Raw genomic sequence first — 20,748 nt, forward strand, 5'->3', positions numbered from 1 at the left:
AAGAAGATTTTAGTGGCACACAGGCTAGTTGATAGCATGTATTCCTCTCCCTGACTGCAAAAATTGCCAATTATCGAACAATAGAAACAACCCAAATATCCATCAGCAAGAGAGTGGATAAATTCTGCTGTATTGAATGGAATACTATACAGCAATAAAAATGAATGGCTCAAGCTACACATAAAAATAGGAATGGGGCTTCCCTGGTGGCGCAGTGGTTGAGAGTCTGCCTGCCAATGCAGGGGACACGGGTTCGAGCCCTGGTCTGGGAAGATCCCACATGCCACGGAGCAGCTGGGCCCGTGAGCCACAATTACTGAGCCTGCGCGTCTGGAGCCTGCGCTCCGCAACAAGAGAGGCCGCGATAGTGAGAGGCCCGTGCACCGCGATGAAGAGCGGCCCCCGCTTGCCACAGCTAGAGGAAGCCCTCGCACAGAAAAGAAGGTCCAACACAGCCATAACTAACTAACTAAATAAATAAATTAATTAAAAAAAAAAAAATAGGAATGAATCTCAGAAGCTTCTAAGCCAACAACAACCCTTTGAGAAGAATTCCCAAATTAATCCACCACTTTCCAAAGGCTAGAATATCCCACTGAGAATTTGCATGATCAGTAAGATTTCATAATTTCAAAAAATTGTAATTACGGCAATTCTTAAAAAATCACTATATTTAATTTTGTGTAGCTATAAGAGCAAGGAATAAGACTGAATAAATAGGCTACACGTTTTCAATACTGGGGACAAAAAACAAAGCAAAATCGAATGTCTACAAGATTCAAGAGCTCCCTCATGTTGCCTGAAAGAGTTGCTATCAACATGATCCTCTACCCATTATGTGACTTACACTGAGATTCAGAAAAGAAGGTCTACGTGATTGAAAAAATCAGAGAAACGCCTAGGAAATATTCTATATACTTAAAAATAAAGATATATCATATCCATTACTTTAGTATAGTTGTTTAAATCAGTGGCTTTTGGGTTCCATAAGGTATGTCCAGAGAAGCTAAGAAAAAAAGGCATGATCAGGGGAGGTTTGCTTAGTATGTGTTAGCACCAGGTCTTGCCCCAAACAAAACAAGGCTTAGACTCTGGGGCCGAAGGCAAGGAAACACACAAATAGTACAAAAAATATAATCCCTAAAGTAAGATAATCATGTCATCAAAAAGCTTTGAAACACTGGTTTTAAAAGTTTTCTTCAAATTAATTGGAAATGAAACCAATATATTAGAAACAGGTTAGAACAAGCACAACATACAGATGCATTCATGTCACTCTAAAGTTAATTAGCCACTTCTTAGTAACATATCAGTATATCACTGCAGAAAACGTTGCTTTGCAAACAGGACACTGATCTCACCTGATTTCATTTTCATACTGTGGGGACAGTCTACCTGAATTCTGGTAAAAGCTTTTCAGGAAAGAGGGGGCAGTGAAGGAAGGGGCAGAGAAGGAAGTGTGAAGACTTGGAAGACTGTTGGAAGAATTACTCTCCTTGTGCATGCGCCGAACTGATGCAAGGATGCTGGGTACAGAAAATACAGCAAATTCGTCTTAATTTACATTTTGGCACAATCTTCATTCACTATGAGATAGCATATACACAGGTTCTCGCTATAAATGTAATCAGGGCTGAATTTATATGGAAAAAAACTTATATGCATGCAGTTCTCTATTAGATGACTATGACCTAGTTCATTGTTCACAAACTGAATTCCTCATCTATGCAGCGTTTCTAAGCATATGTGTTTGTCTCTAAAAAGCTCAACAATTTTAGGACAAAAAGTGTTTGTTTTGACATGCAAAAGATACTTCAAGGGGAAAAAGTAGGAAAGCACAAATAATTACAGGAAACAAGTTCCAGAAGGAAAAACTGATTATCAGTAGTTCAAAGACTTAATTATTTTAAAGATATAAACCCTTCTAAAAATTTAAGAACAACATGTTTGGTTGTTGGAAGGCATCATAATACCTTTGGCTTAACAAACGTTAATGTCCATGTTCTTTTCTTGCAGCCTGTGGCATTGTGCAGCCATGGTTTTATCTGAATCCCTAAATCTCCTACAAAGTTTTTTTTCCAGAAGGTTCTTTTCATAGCAAGTTTTTACCATGATATAAATAGCATCTTTTCATATTGACAGAAGTTCTTTGAGCATATACATTATGAAATGTGGAAAACATAAGGAAAAACAGACATTATTAATTGTTTAAAATAATTAATGTTTTAAATTCTTGAAAATAATTTTTCCTGGAAAAAGAGACAATGTTTTGGGTAAATATAAATGATCATTAAAATTTTTCATATATACATGAATACTTAATCCTTTTTCATAAAAGAAAATCTGAGGATAATTAGTTCTATTAATTTATTTTTATATATCCTAAATATTTTATTTTTTAATATCAAATTATTCAAAAAACAACAATCAGCATTCAATTGCATCCTTAAAAGAAAAGCTGGTAAATTTGATAACAACTAATATAAAAATTAGTCTTCTTTTTACTTAGAGTTCTGTTGGGTTTTTTTTTCCTCTCTGACTGGAACCCCTATCAGACCGTTTCCTGAAACCAAACTCATAGGAACGAAGAAAAACAAAATTAGTTCTAGGATATAAATTCTGATTTGTACTACACGGTAAGAAGTATAATCATTCTACAATTCCAAATTTACCCCCTTTATTATCTCTTACCAAATGCCAAATGATTTTGTTAAATATTTTTTAAATACCATGCAAGATAGTTTCTAATGGATACTTCCTGTCAATTATGGTATATGTATTCTTCTTTGTAAACATCACTTTATTCTAGATAAAATTTTTAACAATTTTCACATTTGGCTTTAATTTATTATGAAATAAAATACAGCCAATTTTTATCTCATGTATAAAGGTAATGTAGAAGATTTTTTTAACCCTTGTGCTTACAGGAAGTTCTGCTATGTTATTTGCAAATTTGCTGACTGTTTCATGAAAGCCATCGTCAAAGAGACACTGAGGAACATGCGTTGTCAGAAGCTTTTTCAGACAAAACAACTGCCTGATATCTTGTTTTCGACATTTTTCTGGGAAGACAAAAACTATTTCCATCCAAAATGCTTTAACTCTTCTCTTTCGGGGTGCCTTAAAGCTTGCCTGTTTCCCTTAGTAACGAGGGTTTTTACCATTCAATTTATTTTTCTGACAACTAAATGTTGGCTACAGCATGAAGTCACAAATAACTCTTGACTCCACGGTGGTCAGAAGAGAGTGACAGGAGAATTTTGTTCCAGCTTCTGGAGGGAGCTTTGGACTCACCTGCACTGTTCGCTGGAGCTCTGCCTCAGAAGAGGGGAGCGGAGCCCGTGAGCCTTCCCATCCTGTAAATTCAGCTTCCTCTTCGTGCTGGAAGGTGGGTGGCTGAACGTGTGGGCCCGTCTTCGAAACTGCGGGGAGCCGGAATCCTCTTCAGGGAACGTCTGCCAGGCTGAGGACAGCGGGGAAGCTGGTGGGGTCCCTGGCGGGGAGTCTCCAGGGGAGAGGTCCTGAAACGCAAGAAGTCAGGCCTTTCCTTCCTACACCGATCATGGCAGACCTGCTCACAGGGTGCCTCTTCTTCCTCCTGAGTCACGACAAACTGTTGTAGCTTTTTTTTGTTTTTTGTTTTTTGTTTTTTACTCAATCCATGCTGAGGGCTGATCACTGTCACCACAACCCATTTCTTCTGATAAGCAGCTGTAAGACGGCATCCGTAAAGGTAGGCCAGAAAGTGAAAGGGATAATAAGAAGAGGGATGCTTTCCCCTAACCCTTTGTGGTAAGATGCTCTCCAGCTACTGTACTGTTCTCACTGTTGCCAGAAAGATGAAAAGAGATCCTGACCGAAAGAGGGTGGAGGTCCGTATTTACGTATCTACTGATTTCCATGACATATCGGTTTCCTGTACTGTCAAAACAATATCACGACGCTTAAGTGTCCAAGTCTCAGGGCAAAGATTTCAGGAAAATAAAATAAAGCCTGTTAAGTATCTTCCCTCACCATGGATGCTTCTATCTAACCACGTGTTCCCTGAGGTAAAAATTTTTTAAAAGACATGAAAAACAGGAAATGAATGAAAAGTGAGCTATGCCGGAATGCCTCTCATATTGCATGGGGAGACATCATAAATCTTTCCATTTAGACAAGTATGCTGTTTGAAATGTTTAGCCTGATAAACTTTGGTTAGGGCTAATCGACTCATAACTGGACTAAGTCCTCAATTCTACCAACAGAAAGTTTAGTGAACATATTTTAATATTTTTCCATTAAAAAAATAGGTTGCATTTGCCTCAGGTTACATGTTACAGGAAACAGGAAACCAAACCTACTGAGAATTGTCTATGAGATAAAGAAGAGCCTAACGTTGCAGTTAAAAGGGTTAAATGTGGGGGAGGGGGAAGTAATATGAGGAGAGAACAAAAGATAAAAAGATCACTGTATAAGTGCAATAATCATATGGCTCCTTTTTCTATGGCCTTGGATCAACAGTTGCTCAAATATTGTCCCCGAAAGTATACTATCTCCAAACAGTAAAACACCTGACAGAGCAGAGTTAGACAGCAAGGGATGTGTTCTGTCCCAGAAAGAGAAAGCCTCAGTTGAATAAAGAGCAACATGCTAATAGCCAGAATCTTCTTTAAAATAATAAAGGCTCAAATAGTTATTTTTTAGAAGTCATAAAGAGCTCATAACAAAATAACTAAGCACGCATATTATCATATTAGTGTTTGTTTTTACCAAGTTGCAATAGTAGGAAAAAAGGGAGCTCTGCTTAGATACCTTCTCTGAAGCAACACTGTTGGATCGTTCAAAGCTGTCCACACTTCCAAGCCGACCTCTCATTCTGTTAGCTCCCTGAGTGAAGAGAATAAAATTAAATCGTTCATAGGGTTTGAATTTTTACTTTAAAACTATAAAAGGCAGTTGCCTCTTTATGTTTGCATTACATTGATCCTTTTGGGGTTCACTCAAATTTGTTGGCAGTATTAACAGCCATTCCAGCATGGCAAAGAGAACTATCCGCAATCTACTTCCGTTACTTCTAAATCAGCCATTAGATAACCAGATATTCAGACCAAGCTTACTGAAGTGACTTTGGTTACAAAGTCAAACATTATTCACCCATAACGTCAGTGAGAGTCCCATGAACTTGGTGTCACATACAGATAAACACCCATGTGGAAAGTACAGCACAACAAACCACAACAGTTATAAAGAAAATGGTTTAATACATACAACCTCCCTACAACCTAGATCATAATTTACATTATAGGATTATAATAAACACAGGTTAAAAAAAGAAAACTGCATCCTAAAATGTATGGATTTAGCTTCATTCATTATTCCGTAATGCAAAACTACTTCAATAAAGTCTCTCTAGAAGACTAGATAAAAGTCTGCTTCAATATTGGTGAATTGGTTCTCGATTTTCTTTTCACACAGTTCTTTGGTGATGATCTAAGAAACGAACCAAAGGGATCATCTCATCTATTTCTCTCTACACTTCATGTAGGAAGAAACTGGAGCCAAGTATTGAAGGAAAGAAGATGGCTGGCTAGGAACCATATCACATAGAAGGTCTTAAGAGACAAAATACAGACTAAGATGTTCTGCCTAACTCTAAAACACATGGGAAAGTTCTAAAAAGAATAAGTAGAAATACGTCAAGTCAGTGTGACAGTGACTCTCCACAATGAAAAAACGCACAATATTTCTACAGCACTTTACAATTTTAAAGTGGGTCTCCAAACATTTCTTGGGTTTAATTGGGGGGGGGGGGTTAAGTTTCATTTTAATTTTTAATCAAAGTGATACCTACACAAAGTTTCAAAAGTCAAACTGTGCTACCAAACTTATGATGTTAAGTGGCAATCACCAGCCCCCTCCTTCACATGCTGAATCCCATTCCCCAAAAGCAAACACCTGAAATTACTTGTATCAATGCTTCTGTTATTCAGCTTACATTCCTATTCCTTAATCTTTCCATTTTAGGCACTATCCATTGACTTCCTACTCTGCAAGATGAGAGTTTAGGATTCTTACTTCATTTTCCATCCCCATACACACTTCTCTCTTCCCCTCTTCTCTCAGTAGAGTTATATCACGTGTCAGTTAAACCAATATTTTGTGCTTAGATTTTTACGACCTTGTAAATACTGTTTGCACCTGAGCTACATATTTTACTACTAATACAACTCACATCTTGTACAATTTGTTCTTCATGGAGTTAACAACTACCTCAGTAATCCCCAGTTTATTACTACTAATTTATTTATCATTAATCTACTCCCAATAAATCTCAATATGGTCAAACATTACATAATCCATTAATTACATATATTTTTCTTTGAGCTACCCATTTTGGAGATCTCTGTCTTCCTGCCCCAGTTTGGACTGGTAGCAATTTAGGTATGCTGAATAGATGTTTCCAGTATTATCCTTCACCATCAACCTAGAAGTTTCCTTTGATGCTATTCTATGTTGGAATTTCTGCTTCCTTGAGCCCATGTCTTCCTCTTTTTTAGTTTACTTCCTCATTTTGGTGGAACATATACTCCAGGTGCTTTCTGAGAACAGGAGACTGGGAAGTAAATTTTTTTTTAATTTACATGTCTGTAAGTGTCTTTGTTCTATGCTTATATTTTATTAATAGTTAGGCTGAATATACAATTCTGCCTGGAAACGTGCCTTCAGAATATGTAAACATTGCTCAACTGTCTTTCGGTGCAGCAGTCTAATGTCATTGTGATTCTTGAGCTGTGTGTGTGCCCTGCTATTTCTCTCTGGAGCAGAATCTAAGTTTACCCTGGGGCATTCTGAAATTTCCCAATGAAGTGCCTTGGCATGGCTTTCTTCAGTCTTTCTATTGTGCATCTTCTGAGCCCATTACATTTTGAAACATGTCCATCAGCTCTAAGAAAACTTTTAAATGATTTCTTTGAAAATTTCTGCATGCATTTCTTTCTGGAACGCCTACCATTTGGCTTTTGGATCTCCAGATAACTTTTAACCTCGTTCTCTTATTTTCTATTTCTTTGTCATTTTGCTTTACTTTCCGGAAGTTTTTTTTCAACACTAGTTTCCTAGCCTTCTACTGAATTTTTCTTTTTATGTCCACCATCAGAAAGTTGTAAGAGTTCTTTCCTGTTCTCCATGGACTCTTTTATATTTATGGTATCCTACCTTGTTTCATAGAAGCAATATTTATTCTTATCTATGTATATCAATCATAGTTTTCTATTTCTGGTGGCTCCCTAAATAACAACTATATCAATCATAAAACTAACAGCTGCATCTATATTACTGAATGCTTACCACGTGCCAGGTACTATGTTAAATATTTTACCATGCATTACCCCCTTCGTTCCCACAACAATTCTAATGAAGTTGGTATAGTTTTTTGGCTCAACTTTACAGGTAAGGAGACTGAAGTTCTTACAGATTAGGTTGCCAATGTTTACACAGTTAAAGGACAGAGCAGCAATTTGAATTCAGGGAGTACAACTTTAAAGTGAGGTTCTTGAGCTCTTACTCAATACTACCTCGTGAAGATAGAGCTTTGTGAAAAGTACAATTACAAATAAAACCAATTAACCTACATTGGTTAAGGGTTATTTTGCAAATGTCCCAGAACTTGATGAAGGCTCTTTCAGTTCTTCAGTTCTATACTGTAACATGACATACTTCCAGTAATAAACTATACATTTAACTGATAAATTATTGGGTTCATGTGTGTGGAAAAGAAAAATGGGCCATGTTGCTTTCTGCTATTTTTTTAGCTGCTACGTACATGCCAACCTGCCTGGTTATCTCAAACAGGTTATTTGGTCACAATAGAGAAAGTAGTCAGACGGATATCAAACAATTTCCATCATTAGAAAAACACTTAAATGACACATATTACTCATAGGAGTGTTTTATCCATGAGTTTTTCTTACACACAAAGAAAAATAAACTTACTTTAAAATTATACTCTACCACAATCATTAATTCACACATTTCAACAAGTGAGGACAATGGCTATTACTCTGAAGAGAAAGTGAAATGAGGACTTACTTTTTTTTTTTTATAAATTTATTTATTTTTGGCTGTGTTGGGTCTTCGTGGCTGTGCGTGGACTTTCTCTAGTTGTGGTGAGCGGGGGCTACTCTTCATTAGGGTGGGTGGGCTTCTCACTGCGGTGGCTTCTCTTGTTGCGGAGCACAGGCTCTAGGTGCGCGGGCTTAAGTAGTTGTGTCACCGGGCTCAGTAGTTGTGGCTCAAGGGCTCTAGAGTGCAGGCTCAGTAGTTGTGGTGCACGGGCTTAGTTGCTCCGCGGCATGTGGGATCTTCCTGGACCAGGGCTCGAACCCGTGTCTCCTGCATTGGCAGGCGGATTCTTAATCACTGCACCACCAGGGAAGTCCCTTGAGGACTGTTTTCTAATGACTTACACTTTATATTAGTGAATATTTGTCTTTTAGAACTATAAACATATATTAATAAATATATTAGGAAATGTTCCTCTTTTGGAAAACTTCAATTTAAGAAAAAGCAACAGGGACTTCCCTGGTGGTGCAGTGGTTAAGAATCCACCTGCAAATGCAGGGGACACAGGTTCGAGCCCTGGTCTGGGAAGATCCCACATGCTGCAGAGCAACTAAGCCCATGCGCCACAACTACTGAGCCTACGGGCCATGTCTACTGAAGCCCGCATGCCTAGAGCCCGTGCTCCGCAATGAGAAGCCTGCACACAGTAGCAAAGAGTAGCCCCCACTCACCACAACTGGAGAAAGCCCGCGCACAGCAACGAAGACCCAACGCAGCCAAAATAAATAAATAAATTAATTAAAAAAAAAAAAAGAAAAAGCAACAAACAACCAGAATACAAGACTCTGTCTTTTCACCTTTGAGCAGAGAGCTTTTTCAGTTTTACTATATTATGATTTGGTAATGCATGTGTCAAGCCTTTTGCCTTGGACCCACTTTTTAATTGCTAGTGAACTGAGCTTTAAAGCATTTTAAAAATGTATCCTATTTCATAAACAACTATAGTTAGTTAAATAAAATATTCTGACTTTTAAAAATAGCAGCAATTATGAGCCAAACTATGACTGGAGTGTCAATTTTCTCCTATGTCACTCAGAGAGAAAAAAATAAACTGACAAGTTTCAGAAGTACGCAAAAACCCTTTACTATGTAACCTTTGATACAACATGGGTAGCTGCCAACCTTCTCAAGAAGTCCATTCTGCTGCATATGGTACAAGTAAGACCTTGTTAGGTCACATAATTTATGGTACTTGCCAGCACTTTGGGACACAAAAGCTACAGTATCCACCTTGACCAAAACAGATTGGCAGTGCCCTTGCTGAAAAGTCATTACAGCCATACAAAGCTATGTAAGCAGTACTTCAAAGTCAGCCGTGCAAGTATTGTGCAGAATGCCAAGGTACTCAGTGGGATAAAGAGCGTCACACTCTAAATACCCTTGTGTCCTTTTATAAATGACAGAGGTTTCAGAGCTTACCACTGCTGTATGTACCAGCTCATATCTACAGTGTGATATTTTCCTAACATACTGACATTTCACCCTCACGGTAATATGACCTAAGCAGGTATGAGTATGCCCGTTTCACAAGTGGGGAAACAATGGCTTAGAAAAGGTAAATAATTTCTCCAAGATCATAAATATAAAACCTGCTAGGGCCAGATCTGGAATTCGGATCCTCTGACCACCTACGTAAACCATCTTTCTACTAAAATTCTCACTGAACAGCATAGGAGAGAGGGAGAAAAGGAGGGAGGGAAGGAATGAGAGAGAAAGAAAGAACATAACTGATTTATAAATTTTGAAGATGAGGAGGCAGGACAAGTTTATGAAAAGTTGCATTAACACACTTCCGACAAACCTTCTAGAGGCTCTTTTCCTAAATTCTGTTTTCTGCTAATAAAATAATAGCATTGTCAAATGACCATGCTTGCTGCAAGGCTTTTGTTAGAATTAGAAGAATCTCAATCATTAACAGAAATTACCCATAAAAGTATTTTGAGTTCTAGCAAAGAAATAAAAATAAGAACACCAGACATCACAAGTCACTGTGTCCCAATGTACTATTGCACTTGACTTTCTTGCTTTTAACACTTTTGAAGATAACAGGTAGTTATTTTGTAGACTGTATCTCAATGTGGGTTTGTTGATGTTTCCTCACGATTAGATTCAGGTATTGCCCCTTTGGCAGGAATACCACAGAAGTGTCACTGTGTTCTTTGTATCAGTGGCACAGGATTTCAATTTGTCCCATTGCTGAAGATGTTCAATTTGATCATTTGATTAAGGTGGTGCCTGCCAGCTTTTTCCATTGTAAAGTTACTATTTTCCCCTTTGCAATTAATAGGTATTAATTCTACCCAGTAAATATCCTGATCATGATCAAATTTCCAATGTATTAATTTATTTTTCATATCAGAATAGACTTATAGTTTCCTATCTTATACAACAAGTCACTCTCTGTTGCTATGATTTATTTTGATACTCATTGTCTCAGATGTGACCAGTGGAAGCCCTTTCAAGGTTTTTATGTCTTTGTGACATCCTGTTACCTTTCTTTGAGTACTTCCTCACTATCTAGAACACCACGATCCTCTGGACTTACCTTGTACTTTCCCTGTAGTCCTGGAACTAGCCATTTCTCCCAGGATCATGGTTCTTTCTTAAAGAATGATATATAGAAACCAAAATCTGAGTGCCAGACCTAAAATCTGGGTCATCCAACCAGGCTTAATTTATGATCTGGCATGTATAGAAAAGCTGTTCCCAGTTCCTATCAGTGGACAAAGTCAGGGACCGTATGTACACATTTACTGACTCACGTATATATTAATACATATACATTACATAGAACATATGTAATTCTATTGCTCAAAATAGAAAACCAAGATTCCATACTGCTACCTCTGAGTTGAATCCAACAACACAGAACTCATTCTAATTTCCTCCCCTTTCAAATTTGTAATTCCCTTCTCCCAGAATCCCACTATCCTTAAACATTTACATATTTGATCAGTTCCCTGTGTGTAACCAATCTCCACAATTGACACCTCACACCCTCCTCACCGCACTCTGGTGTCCACAGGCTGCACTGGGTCACCCCCATACAGAGCACCCATACAGGCTCTGTCCCCCTGTGCTGAGCCACTGTGGCTTCCCTGCCTTACAGACCCGAGACATCTACATTGCTGTGTCTCGTCTAATAGCATTAGGAGTGAATTGTTCAGGAAGAGGAAAATGAAGAGGAAGAGAAATAATTTTGCTTATTATTAAACAGAATATATAAATTCACTGAATGGAATACACGCATTTCTGTTAACTTATACTTACTATTTTCAGCATTCCCTATCAGCTCCTAGGAATAAGTGAAAGAAGGGCTTCTTTATAACTTTATGTGGCAAATGATAAGAAGTTCTTAAAGGATTGGCCATAAATATTCTATTTCCCCTTTTCTATACGTATATCTCAACTGCTCAGATTCAGGTATCAGAGGCACCAGAATAAATCTAGATCTGAAAATGAGATTTTTTTTGAGAGATTATTTTAAATAAGTGTTAACTAACTTAAAGTTATCTTAATTTTTTTTTAAAGGAAATGGTCGGTGAGCCAGTTGAGAATGAAGCAGTTAGAAAACACAGACATAATACCTTAAAGAGCCTCAGTTTAATCTTACCCTTGAGAAGATATTTTCCAGGGAGCTAGTTAAGGATCTCTTAGCTTTATTTTTCAGAATGTCAAGTTTGAACCTTCCACTGCTCGTCGCATTTTCTGGGATTGTACTATTTGAAATAGTCTATGGAAAGAAAAACATACATTTTAGGTTGGAAATACTCAAGGTTAAATGAAGTTTTAAAGACAGGCTTATGGCTAAGCCATTAAAAAGCATGAGAATTCTTCTGTAGCTCTATTAAGAAGTAATAATTTAGGTTCCACATCGTGAACACACAGATTATAAGCAAAAGAGATTAATTTTTAATATTGTAAGTAATAAAAAAGACAGAAATAAGATCTTTCCTATATGTCTTTCCTTTCTGCTAATATATTCCTGCTGCATTTAACAAAAACTAAACTTGAGATGCCCATTTTTACTGCTGTTATTTTGATTAACAACTATAACCATCCCTTTCCAAGTTACATACTTTATATCCAAATTACCAAGGAAAACACAAAAAATTGGTTTCAAAGAACAAAGCATCTTCTAGCAAAGCTGGATTCTGCTAATGCCTTTGTTATAATTCCATTTTCATTTGTGAGTGGGTCATTTATCTTTTCAATCGACAAGTATTCACTGATAGAACTGAACTATATGAGAATCTACAATGTGTCCACTATATGAAGTTCTCTAAATATTTTACCTTATATAGAGATAAAAGGCTACTATGTATATTACATGGTTCTTAGTGCTAGGAAGTTTCCAAGAAAGAAAACTCATCCTTTGCTTGGGGAGGAAATACGTTCACTCGTAGCAGAGACACAAAGCATAAGTATCAAATATGGAACCATGAGTTATGGGTCTCAATGGTCAGGAAGAAAAGGATACATGGGATTCAGACAGGCAGAAAAAAGGAGGTGAAGACTTTCCCAACACTGGGGATGGTGCTGGCAAAATCATAAAGGCTGGGATGCTCACGGGACAGGGTGTCAGTACAGGTGTTTGACTAAAACAGAGGGAAGTAGTGGAAAGTGGGCAAGTGAAGCTGGAGATAAAACCTTGAATGGTCTTAAGTGCTGGATAATTAGGAAGAATCACTGATCACAATTTACAAGCAGAGGGGCATCACTGTGAAAGTAACGTTTTGGGAAGATTTATGTGAGAGGAGTGTTCAAAAATCACCTAAAGGACTGGGAAATCAGAGACTGGAAGATCAGATTGAAGGCTTCAGGACAGTCTACGCAGGAGGCAATAGAGGTCCATACTGGAGCTGGCTCCACGTGGTCATCTAAGGAGTTACTGATAAAAGAAACATGATCACAATCAAAAAGGAAAGAAAACAATAGATAGAGATGTGGGCTGGACTGGGTTCGGGCTGTGTATAAGGACTGGGTTGACTCATCATTCTAAGGCTTTGAGATGAATGACACAACGAAAATAGGGAAATAGTATTGGCGCTTAGCACAATGCCTGACACAGCAGCTACTCAGTGAATACCAGGTGAATAAATGGAAGGAAGAAAGGAAAAGAGGGAGCAAGGGAGGGAAAGAGAGAGAGGCAGGGAGGAACTTAAGTATACTGACAGGAAAACATACACAATTTGTTAAAATCTCCTTTGTGATCTTGAGCACCCTCCGTCATATAGAAAATGCATATCACTCCTCACATACTGCCTTCGGCCTTCTGGTCAACATGACTATCACCACCAATGACTGATTTAATCAAACCCATGAACAGATTTTAGTCTTTATGTTTCTTGACCTTCCTATGTCATTGGACATTGTTGATCTTCTTACTTGAACTCTTCTCCTACCTTGGTCATTCACCATAATAAATCTTTCTACCTCATTATTCCCTTTCAGTCTTTATCACTGACTCCATTTTAATTCACTCATTGCCTGAAATGCGGGTGCTCCTCAGAACATCCCCCTTCGACTTCAAATCTGTGACAAAGCTCATAGTCTTCCACATTTATAATGTCAGCTCAAATTCTATGGGCACCAAATCCATTCTTCTAATTAAACCTCACACTTCCAAAATTGAATTCTTATTTCTTATTTCCATCTTTCGCCCCACTCTTGCCTTCTTTCTGTATTTCCTAGCTATTACATCTAATTCCTCCAAATGTGAAACCTTGAAGTCTCTCCCAGCAAGCCCCTCTCTCTTCCTAAACATATCTATCCAATCAGTCACTAAGTCCTAAGGATCATGCCTCCCAAATTGCTCTTGACTCAGTCCCTCCCTCACATCTCCAGGGCTTCAGTTTACCCTCTCTCTGAGACAAAATACATTTTTCAAGACAGAATCATTCAATCTGTTTATGTCCCAGTGTTATCTCTTGTCTGGTACATACTTATATCTCTGTGCCAATCACACCATATTTCCATATTTTAACTCATTTGATTGCACGTTGGTTTCTCCTTACAGTTAGAGCTGTCATTATTCATCTCCGCTGCCTAGTACACAGTATGCACTTGATAAATGAATCATTTCTCACGCATTCTATTACCAAGGTCTCCTAATTTGAGAATGTGACTTCAGTCCTAACACTGTCGACCCCCTTACCCAACCAGCCACAAATTTGATCCTCTCACGCTCTTACCTGAAGTCCTTTAGTGACAAAGTCTGATCTAGCACTTAAGGCTATTCATCATCCCGCTGCTGCCTAGCCTTAAAGCCTTATTTCCCCAATTCCCATGCAAACCCTCAAAAACCAGTATGTCCTCGGAGGGCCTCCATGCAGTATGTTCACTCATGGTTACAAAGTTACCACTTAACGTTGCACTCAATGTTCCTTTCTTAAAACACAATTCCTTGGGAATGTAAAGTGATACAGCCACTATGGAGAACAGTATGGAGGTTTCTTATAAAACTAAAAATAGAACTACCATACGACCCAGCAATCCCACTACTGGGCATATACCTGGAGAAAACCATAATTCAAAAAGAGTCATGTACCACAATGTTCACTGCAGCTCTATTTACAATAGCCAGGACATGGAAGCAACCTAAGTGTCCATCAACAGATGAATGGATAAAGAAGATGTGGCACATATATACAATGGAATATTACTCAGCCATAAAACGAAATGAAATTGAGTTATTTGTAGTGAGGTGGATGGACCTAGAGTCTGTCATACAGAGTGAAGTAAGTCAGAAAGAGAAAAACAAATACCATATGCTAACACATATATATGGAATCTAAAAAAAAAATGGTTCTGAAGAACCTGGGGCAGGACAGGAATAAAGACGCAGATGTAGAGAATGGACTTGAGGACACGGGGGGCGGGGGGGGGAAGGGTAAGCTGGGACGAAGGGAGAGAGTGGCATGGACATATATACACTACCAAATGTAAAATAGATAGCTAGTGGGAAGCAGCCGCATAGCACAGGGAGATCAGCTTGGTGCTTTGTGACCACCTAGAGGGGTGGGATAGGGAGGGTGGGAGGGAGACACAAGAGGGAGGAGATATGGGGATATGTGTATATGTATAGCTGATTTACTTCGTTATAAAGCAGAAACTAACACACCATTGTAAAGCAATTATACTCCAATAAAAATGTTAAAAAAAAACAACACAATTCTTCAATTGTTCTGATTAGAAAACTTTATCTCCCCTAAAACTCCAACTCCACCCCCCAAAAAAGTTTCTTCCTCTTGAATTCTTTCATTCTATCCTCTATCCTTACTCTTCATTCCAGCTCCAAAGCAAACATGTAGCTACTTCTGTGTTCACTGAACATCCTTTTAAAAAGCCATATTGTTATACATGTACCACAACGTTCATTGCAGCACTATTTACAATAGCCAGGACATGGAAGCAACCTAAGTGTCCATCGACAGATGAATGGATAAAGAAGATGTGGCACATATATACAATGGAATATTACTCAGCCATAAAAGGGAATGAAACTGAGTTACTTGTAGTGAGGTGGATGGACCTAGAGTCTGTCATACAGAGTAAAGTAGGTCAGAAAGAGAAAAACAAATAGTAAGCTGATGCACATATATGGAATCTAAAAAAACAGTACTGATGAACCTAGTGGCAGGGCAGGAATAAAGATGCAGACGTAGAGAATGGACTGGAGGACGCAGCGGGGAAGGGTAAGCTGGGACGAAGTGAGAGAGTAGCATTGACATATATACACTACCAAATGTACAATGGATGGCTGATGGGAAGCAGCCGCATAGCACAGGGAGATCAGCTCGGTGCTTTGTGACGACCTGGGGGGGGGGATGGGGAGGGTGGGAGGGAGGCTCAAGAGGGAAGAGATATGGGGATATATGTATACATATATGATTCACTTTGTTGTACAGCAGAAACTAACACAACATTGTAAAGCAATTACACTCCAATAAAGATATAAAAAAATAAAATAAAATAAAACTAATAGGAATTTTAAAAAGCCATCTTGTTGCCTCTATTATATGTATCTATTTATCTTTGCATTCCCTTTCGGATTATTTGAGCTCTTCTCTGTAGGCTACGTCATTATTCATGTCTTTTTTGCCACCATTATCACATAGCTTGAATCACAGAAGGTCCTCTAGAAGTGCCTGTACAATAAATAATTAAGGAATCACTTATCACACGGTATGTGGTTTGTTCTGAATAGAGTGAGATTAAGACATAACCTGAATTAGTGTTATCAAGTGGTAAATATGTCATGATTTCTTTAGATGTTGCTGCCAGTGGTCTTGCTTTACCTACATGCAGCTGGGAACACATTCTAAACCACGTGCACAAAAACATCATCCCTTAGTTTGCAGCCAGGGTAGCCGTTTCCATGACATCACTGCTTCTTTGCATGTTTGCTCTTTACCACTCAAGTCTATGTTAGTTTTTAATGAAATAAGATGTTCATATGAATTTGAAATAAAACAATGGATTAATATTACTAAAAATGTATGTTCATTCTAAATCATGAGCATTTATTACTGGTTTTCTACCAAAACTCACAAATTTTTTTACATTTTAAAATCATTACTATTTTATCTCAATGTGCCAATGTTTGCTACAATTTCCTATAAAACTTCTAAAATGCTGGGGGGAAAAAAAGACTGTTAGGGTTTAGCCCTAAAGATGAGAAGACAAAGGAAAGAAACTCCTTTTACATCTTCTGTGATATTTTGACTGAATGTATGAAAAAAACAAAAATAGGTCAACTAGAAAACATCTCACCGATGGGCCTTCCCCAATATGAATGTGTGTCCTCTGCTTGGCTTCGCACAGCTGCCTCAGATGTAAAATCACAAGTTCGTTTTCCTCCTGGTCGTTGACTGCCTTCATTTTCTGTTGAACAGACAGATGGAGAGCACATTATGGCAACACAGCTTTTATTGTTTTACTTTATTCTCATTTCGTTTTATCTGTCTGGCAGACAAACGTAAGTAAAGCTAAGCATTTAGCTGCTCTTAGAAACAAAAGTAACAGTGGCATTGTAGTAACTATCCAATAGTACAGTAGTATATCTATCTTTAAAGTCAGGTAGAGAAATGGAAAAAGGAACTCACAGAAACAGGGTCCAATTCTCATTCCTTATACCTTACTTGTGAGGACTATAAATAATGTTACCTGAACTCGTTCAAAGATGTCAGCTTGCTCATTATCTGTCAGGGACGAGAGATGCCTCTGTATTACCAGCTTGGCTCTTGGCGGATAGAGACCTAAGGGAAATGATGGGGAGTGGTGTTAAACAGATTCTAGCCACAGAGATCAAAATGTGTATGTATATATATATGTGTATGTGTGTGTATATATATATATGTATATATAAAATGCACTGCAGCTTGTCCCTTCACCAGCAGGCTCTGAAGTTAAATCCTTTCAAGGAAATGTGTTCCTGCCTATGACAGACCTTGGAACACTGCAATAAAATGATTAAAACAAAATGGAAAACCTCCTCACCAAAATCAATGGCCCTTGTCAGTGATCTTGAAGTCAGACTTATTAACAAAAAATGTCTACATGATACCAAATCAACAGCATAACCAGATACCACTGAATATACTAACAAACGTAGCCACCCTAGAAACTCATAGGTGAATACTAGCCTTGGCCAAAATCTCTAAGCTTAAAACTTGACATTTAAAAAAGAAATAATAGGGCTTCCCTGGTGGCGCAGTGGTTGAGAATCTGCCTGCCAATGCAGGGGACACGGGTTCAAGCCCTGGTCTGGGAAGATCCCACATGCCGCGGAGCAACTAGATCTGTGAGCCACAACTACCAAGCCTGCGCGTCTGGACCCTGTGCTCCGCAACAAGAGAGGCCGCAACAGTGAGAGGCCCGCACACCGCGATGAAGAGTGGCCCCCACTCGCCGCAACTAGAGAAAGCCCTCGCACAGAAACGAAGACCCAACACAGCCAAAAATAAATAAATAAATAAAAATTAAAAAAGAAAGAATAGCTACTAATATTAAAAAGTAGAGCTAGAGCTTACACAGGAAGCTCTCCCCCTTATACAGGTCTTGGTGATAAAACTTCTAGGGCATCATTAGTTTTTAGTGACATTTTTTAGTGTTACTATTTTCCCAAGAAATTGTTTACCTCTTTATACCATATTATTTATATATCTAGTGTACTTCTGCATATAATTTATATTAAGCCCTTGGGCAAAAATTTTTTCCATGAAAACATTTTTGTTTTTATAAATTTTTTTAAAAGGGAAATGTAATTCATATTTACAATGATTCACCGGACCATCCACTTTTAAGGAACAGATCTCCTTTACATAGTTAGGGACCACTTATACTATTGCTACCGTACTTTGATTAGAAAAAGGATATCTAGCCACATATAATATTTAATGACTGTTATAGGTAGACTGCACTTTAAAATCTCTAGGAGAGATTCACCTCAAAATATGCATTGTTTTAAAAGAACCAGAATTCATTTCATGATGGTTAGAACGTGTAGAGTGCCACCACTGGACCTGTTTTAAACCACTGTGCAGAAAGAAGAAAAACTTCTGAAAACTTCTCAGCTCTACCTTTCTTTGTGCAATGTACAATAAAATGCTGTGGAAATCTCTGTGACCACGTACAGGAACACTAAAATTCATTTTGACGGTGTGATGCCACTCACTACCACAATTTATTATTTGCTGGCAAAGCCTCCTTAAGAGGCTCCTTAGGCAATATACTAAGAAACTGATTCACATGACTGTTTTTGTTTTGTTTTATGTTGTTTAATATTCCAGCATGTTATTAGCATGTGTAGGAGGATAAAAGATTAAAAAGAGGAGAAGTAAAGAGGGTACTTATTTGAAGTAGGTAACTAAATCTATGGCCCAGGAAGTTTCTTTAGTCCTTTATTTCAGGGGAGGAATTGCAAACAGCTTATTTGCAAATTATGCATGCCCCCTACCCCGCCTTGAATCTGATTTGACTTTCTTCTCCCCCCCAGTTTAGAGTCACTGGGGAGTGAATTAACCGATCCTGAGAGGTAAGTATACTATTTAGCCCTCATGCACGTTATTGTAGGAAAACCCGACTGAGGGTCATTGCTCCACCTCTACAGTGCTCAACACCACTTTAGTTTCACATTCTGAGGATTGGTCCTTGAGAGATGGTCCCCTTAGGCACTGTCTCCTGGATTCACTTTGGTCCCCCAACATGGCTGGTGCTTTTCTTCCTGGTCTAAATGACAAGGCTCCCTTGACGTAGGGATAGATGATTGATTAAGACTCAACATCAGCATACGTATCTTTTCCCTTTCTTTTTTTTTCAGTAGAGAAAGCACTCCTTATTAATGCAGCCAAAGGTATTGACAGGACTCTATAATTCTGAGTAAGTGATATGAAATATGAATATCTAGATACTTCTAAATATCTCTAAATATCTTTCTCACTTTCTATTCCTATGAATTTGTGTTGAATCTGAATGTGGTCCTTTTTCCAGCTTTATACTTTGTACTTAAGCCTAACACAAGTTTAGAATTCACACTGTTATCTTACCCAGATGAAAACAACTCTTTGGGAAACACTGATGCCAAGGCTTCAAGAGAGCTTGGTCCTGAAAATCCTGGCTTTCTGATATTCTTTCAGAGAGAAGCATCAAGTTGCTTTGGAAACAGATTGAACACGTTCAAATCCTGATTCTGCCCCTCCTAAGCGATAAGGATGTGGCAGTTATTACCCACTATGTGTCTCGGCGCCTGTTTCCTCATCAGTAAAATGAGGATTCAAAACACTACCCATCTTGTGGGATTTCAGTATGGATTAAGTGGGCTAATATATGGAAAACACAACAGTGCCGAGACACAGTAAGTCTTATGGGAGTATCTGCATTATTGCTATTCCTTTCATTCTTACTATCAGAGCACTGCCCTATCTTATGGCTCTCTTTGCCCGATGTCAAAGGCAAGGGTAAAACAATCATATCAGAAGTGTTATCTAAGGCCTTAGGAAAAGAAGCCCGTGTGAATCTTTTCCAGTTCACATGAACCCTTCATTTGCTCCCTTCAGATATATGCATACCTTGAAGCTAGGGAACCTTAAGTTTCACTCCCTTCATGATCTTGGAAGAGACCCTACTGCTTCTGGATGTATAATATGTATCCTCTTTCTTTTTTTTTTTAATTAACTTATTTTATTTATTTATTTTTGGCTGTGTTGGGTCTTCGTTGCTGCACGGGCTTTCTCTAGTTGCAGAGAGCATGGGCTACTCTTCGTTGCGATGCGCGGGCCTCTCATTGCGGTGGCTTCTCTTGTTGCAGAGCACGGGTTCTAGGCACGCGGGCTTCAGTAGTTGTGGTACGTGGGCTCAGTAGTTGTGGCACGTGGGCTCTAGAGCGCAGGCTCAGTAGTTGTGGCGCACAGGCTTAGTTGCTCCACGGCACGTGGAATCTTCCCGGACCAGGGCTCAAACCCGTGTCCCCTGCACTGGCAGGAGGATTCTTAACCACTGCACCACCAGGGAAGCCCCTGCATTCGCTTTCTTTACAAAGGTCTCTAAAACTATAAATTTTTTTTCAGAGGAGTGTTTTTAATATGATTTGTGTAATTTCCTACTGGTGGTTTTATCTTTGTCTTACAGATAATAACAGTCTTT

General features: G+C 38.5%; 1 protein-coding gene across 3 annotated transcripts in view; it reads right to left on the reverse strand.

Moving 5' to 3' along the window:
* The window catches only part of TBC1D4 (TBC1 domain family member 4), a 218,667-nt gene that overhangs the window by 49,131 nt on the left and 148,788 nt on the right, over nucleotides 1-20,748 (reverse strand). For all 3 annotated transcript variants that reach the window (XM_068526573.1, XM_068526572.1, XM_068526574.1), the window contains 5 exons: nucleotides 17,272-17,363; nucleotides 16,879-16,989; nucleotides 11,717-11,836; nucleotides 4,795-4,869; nucleotides 3,295-3,521 (listed from right to left, as the gene is read on the reverse strand). In XM_068526573.1, coding sequence (XP_068382674.1) covers nucleotides 3,295-3,521; nucleotides 4,795-4,869; nucleotides 11,717-11,836; nucleotides 16,879-16,989; nucleotides 17,272-17,363 — 625 coding nt within the window. The remainder of the gene's footprint in view (nucleotides 1-3,294; nucleotides 3,522-4,794; nucleotides 4,870-11,716; nucleotides 11,837-16,878; nucleotides 16,990-17,271; nucleotides 17,364-20,748) is intronic.

The sequence above is a fragment of the Eschrichtius robustus genome, chromosome 18 (genome assembly GCF_028021215.1).
Source record: "Eschrichtius robustus isolate mEscRob2 chromosome 18, mEscRob2.pri, whole genome shotgun sequence".
Classification (NCBI taxonomy): domain Eukaryota; kingdom Metazoa; phylum Chordata; class Mammalia; order Artiodactyla; family Eschrichtiidae; genus Eschrichtius; species Eschrichtius robustus.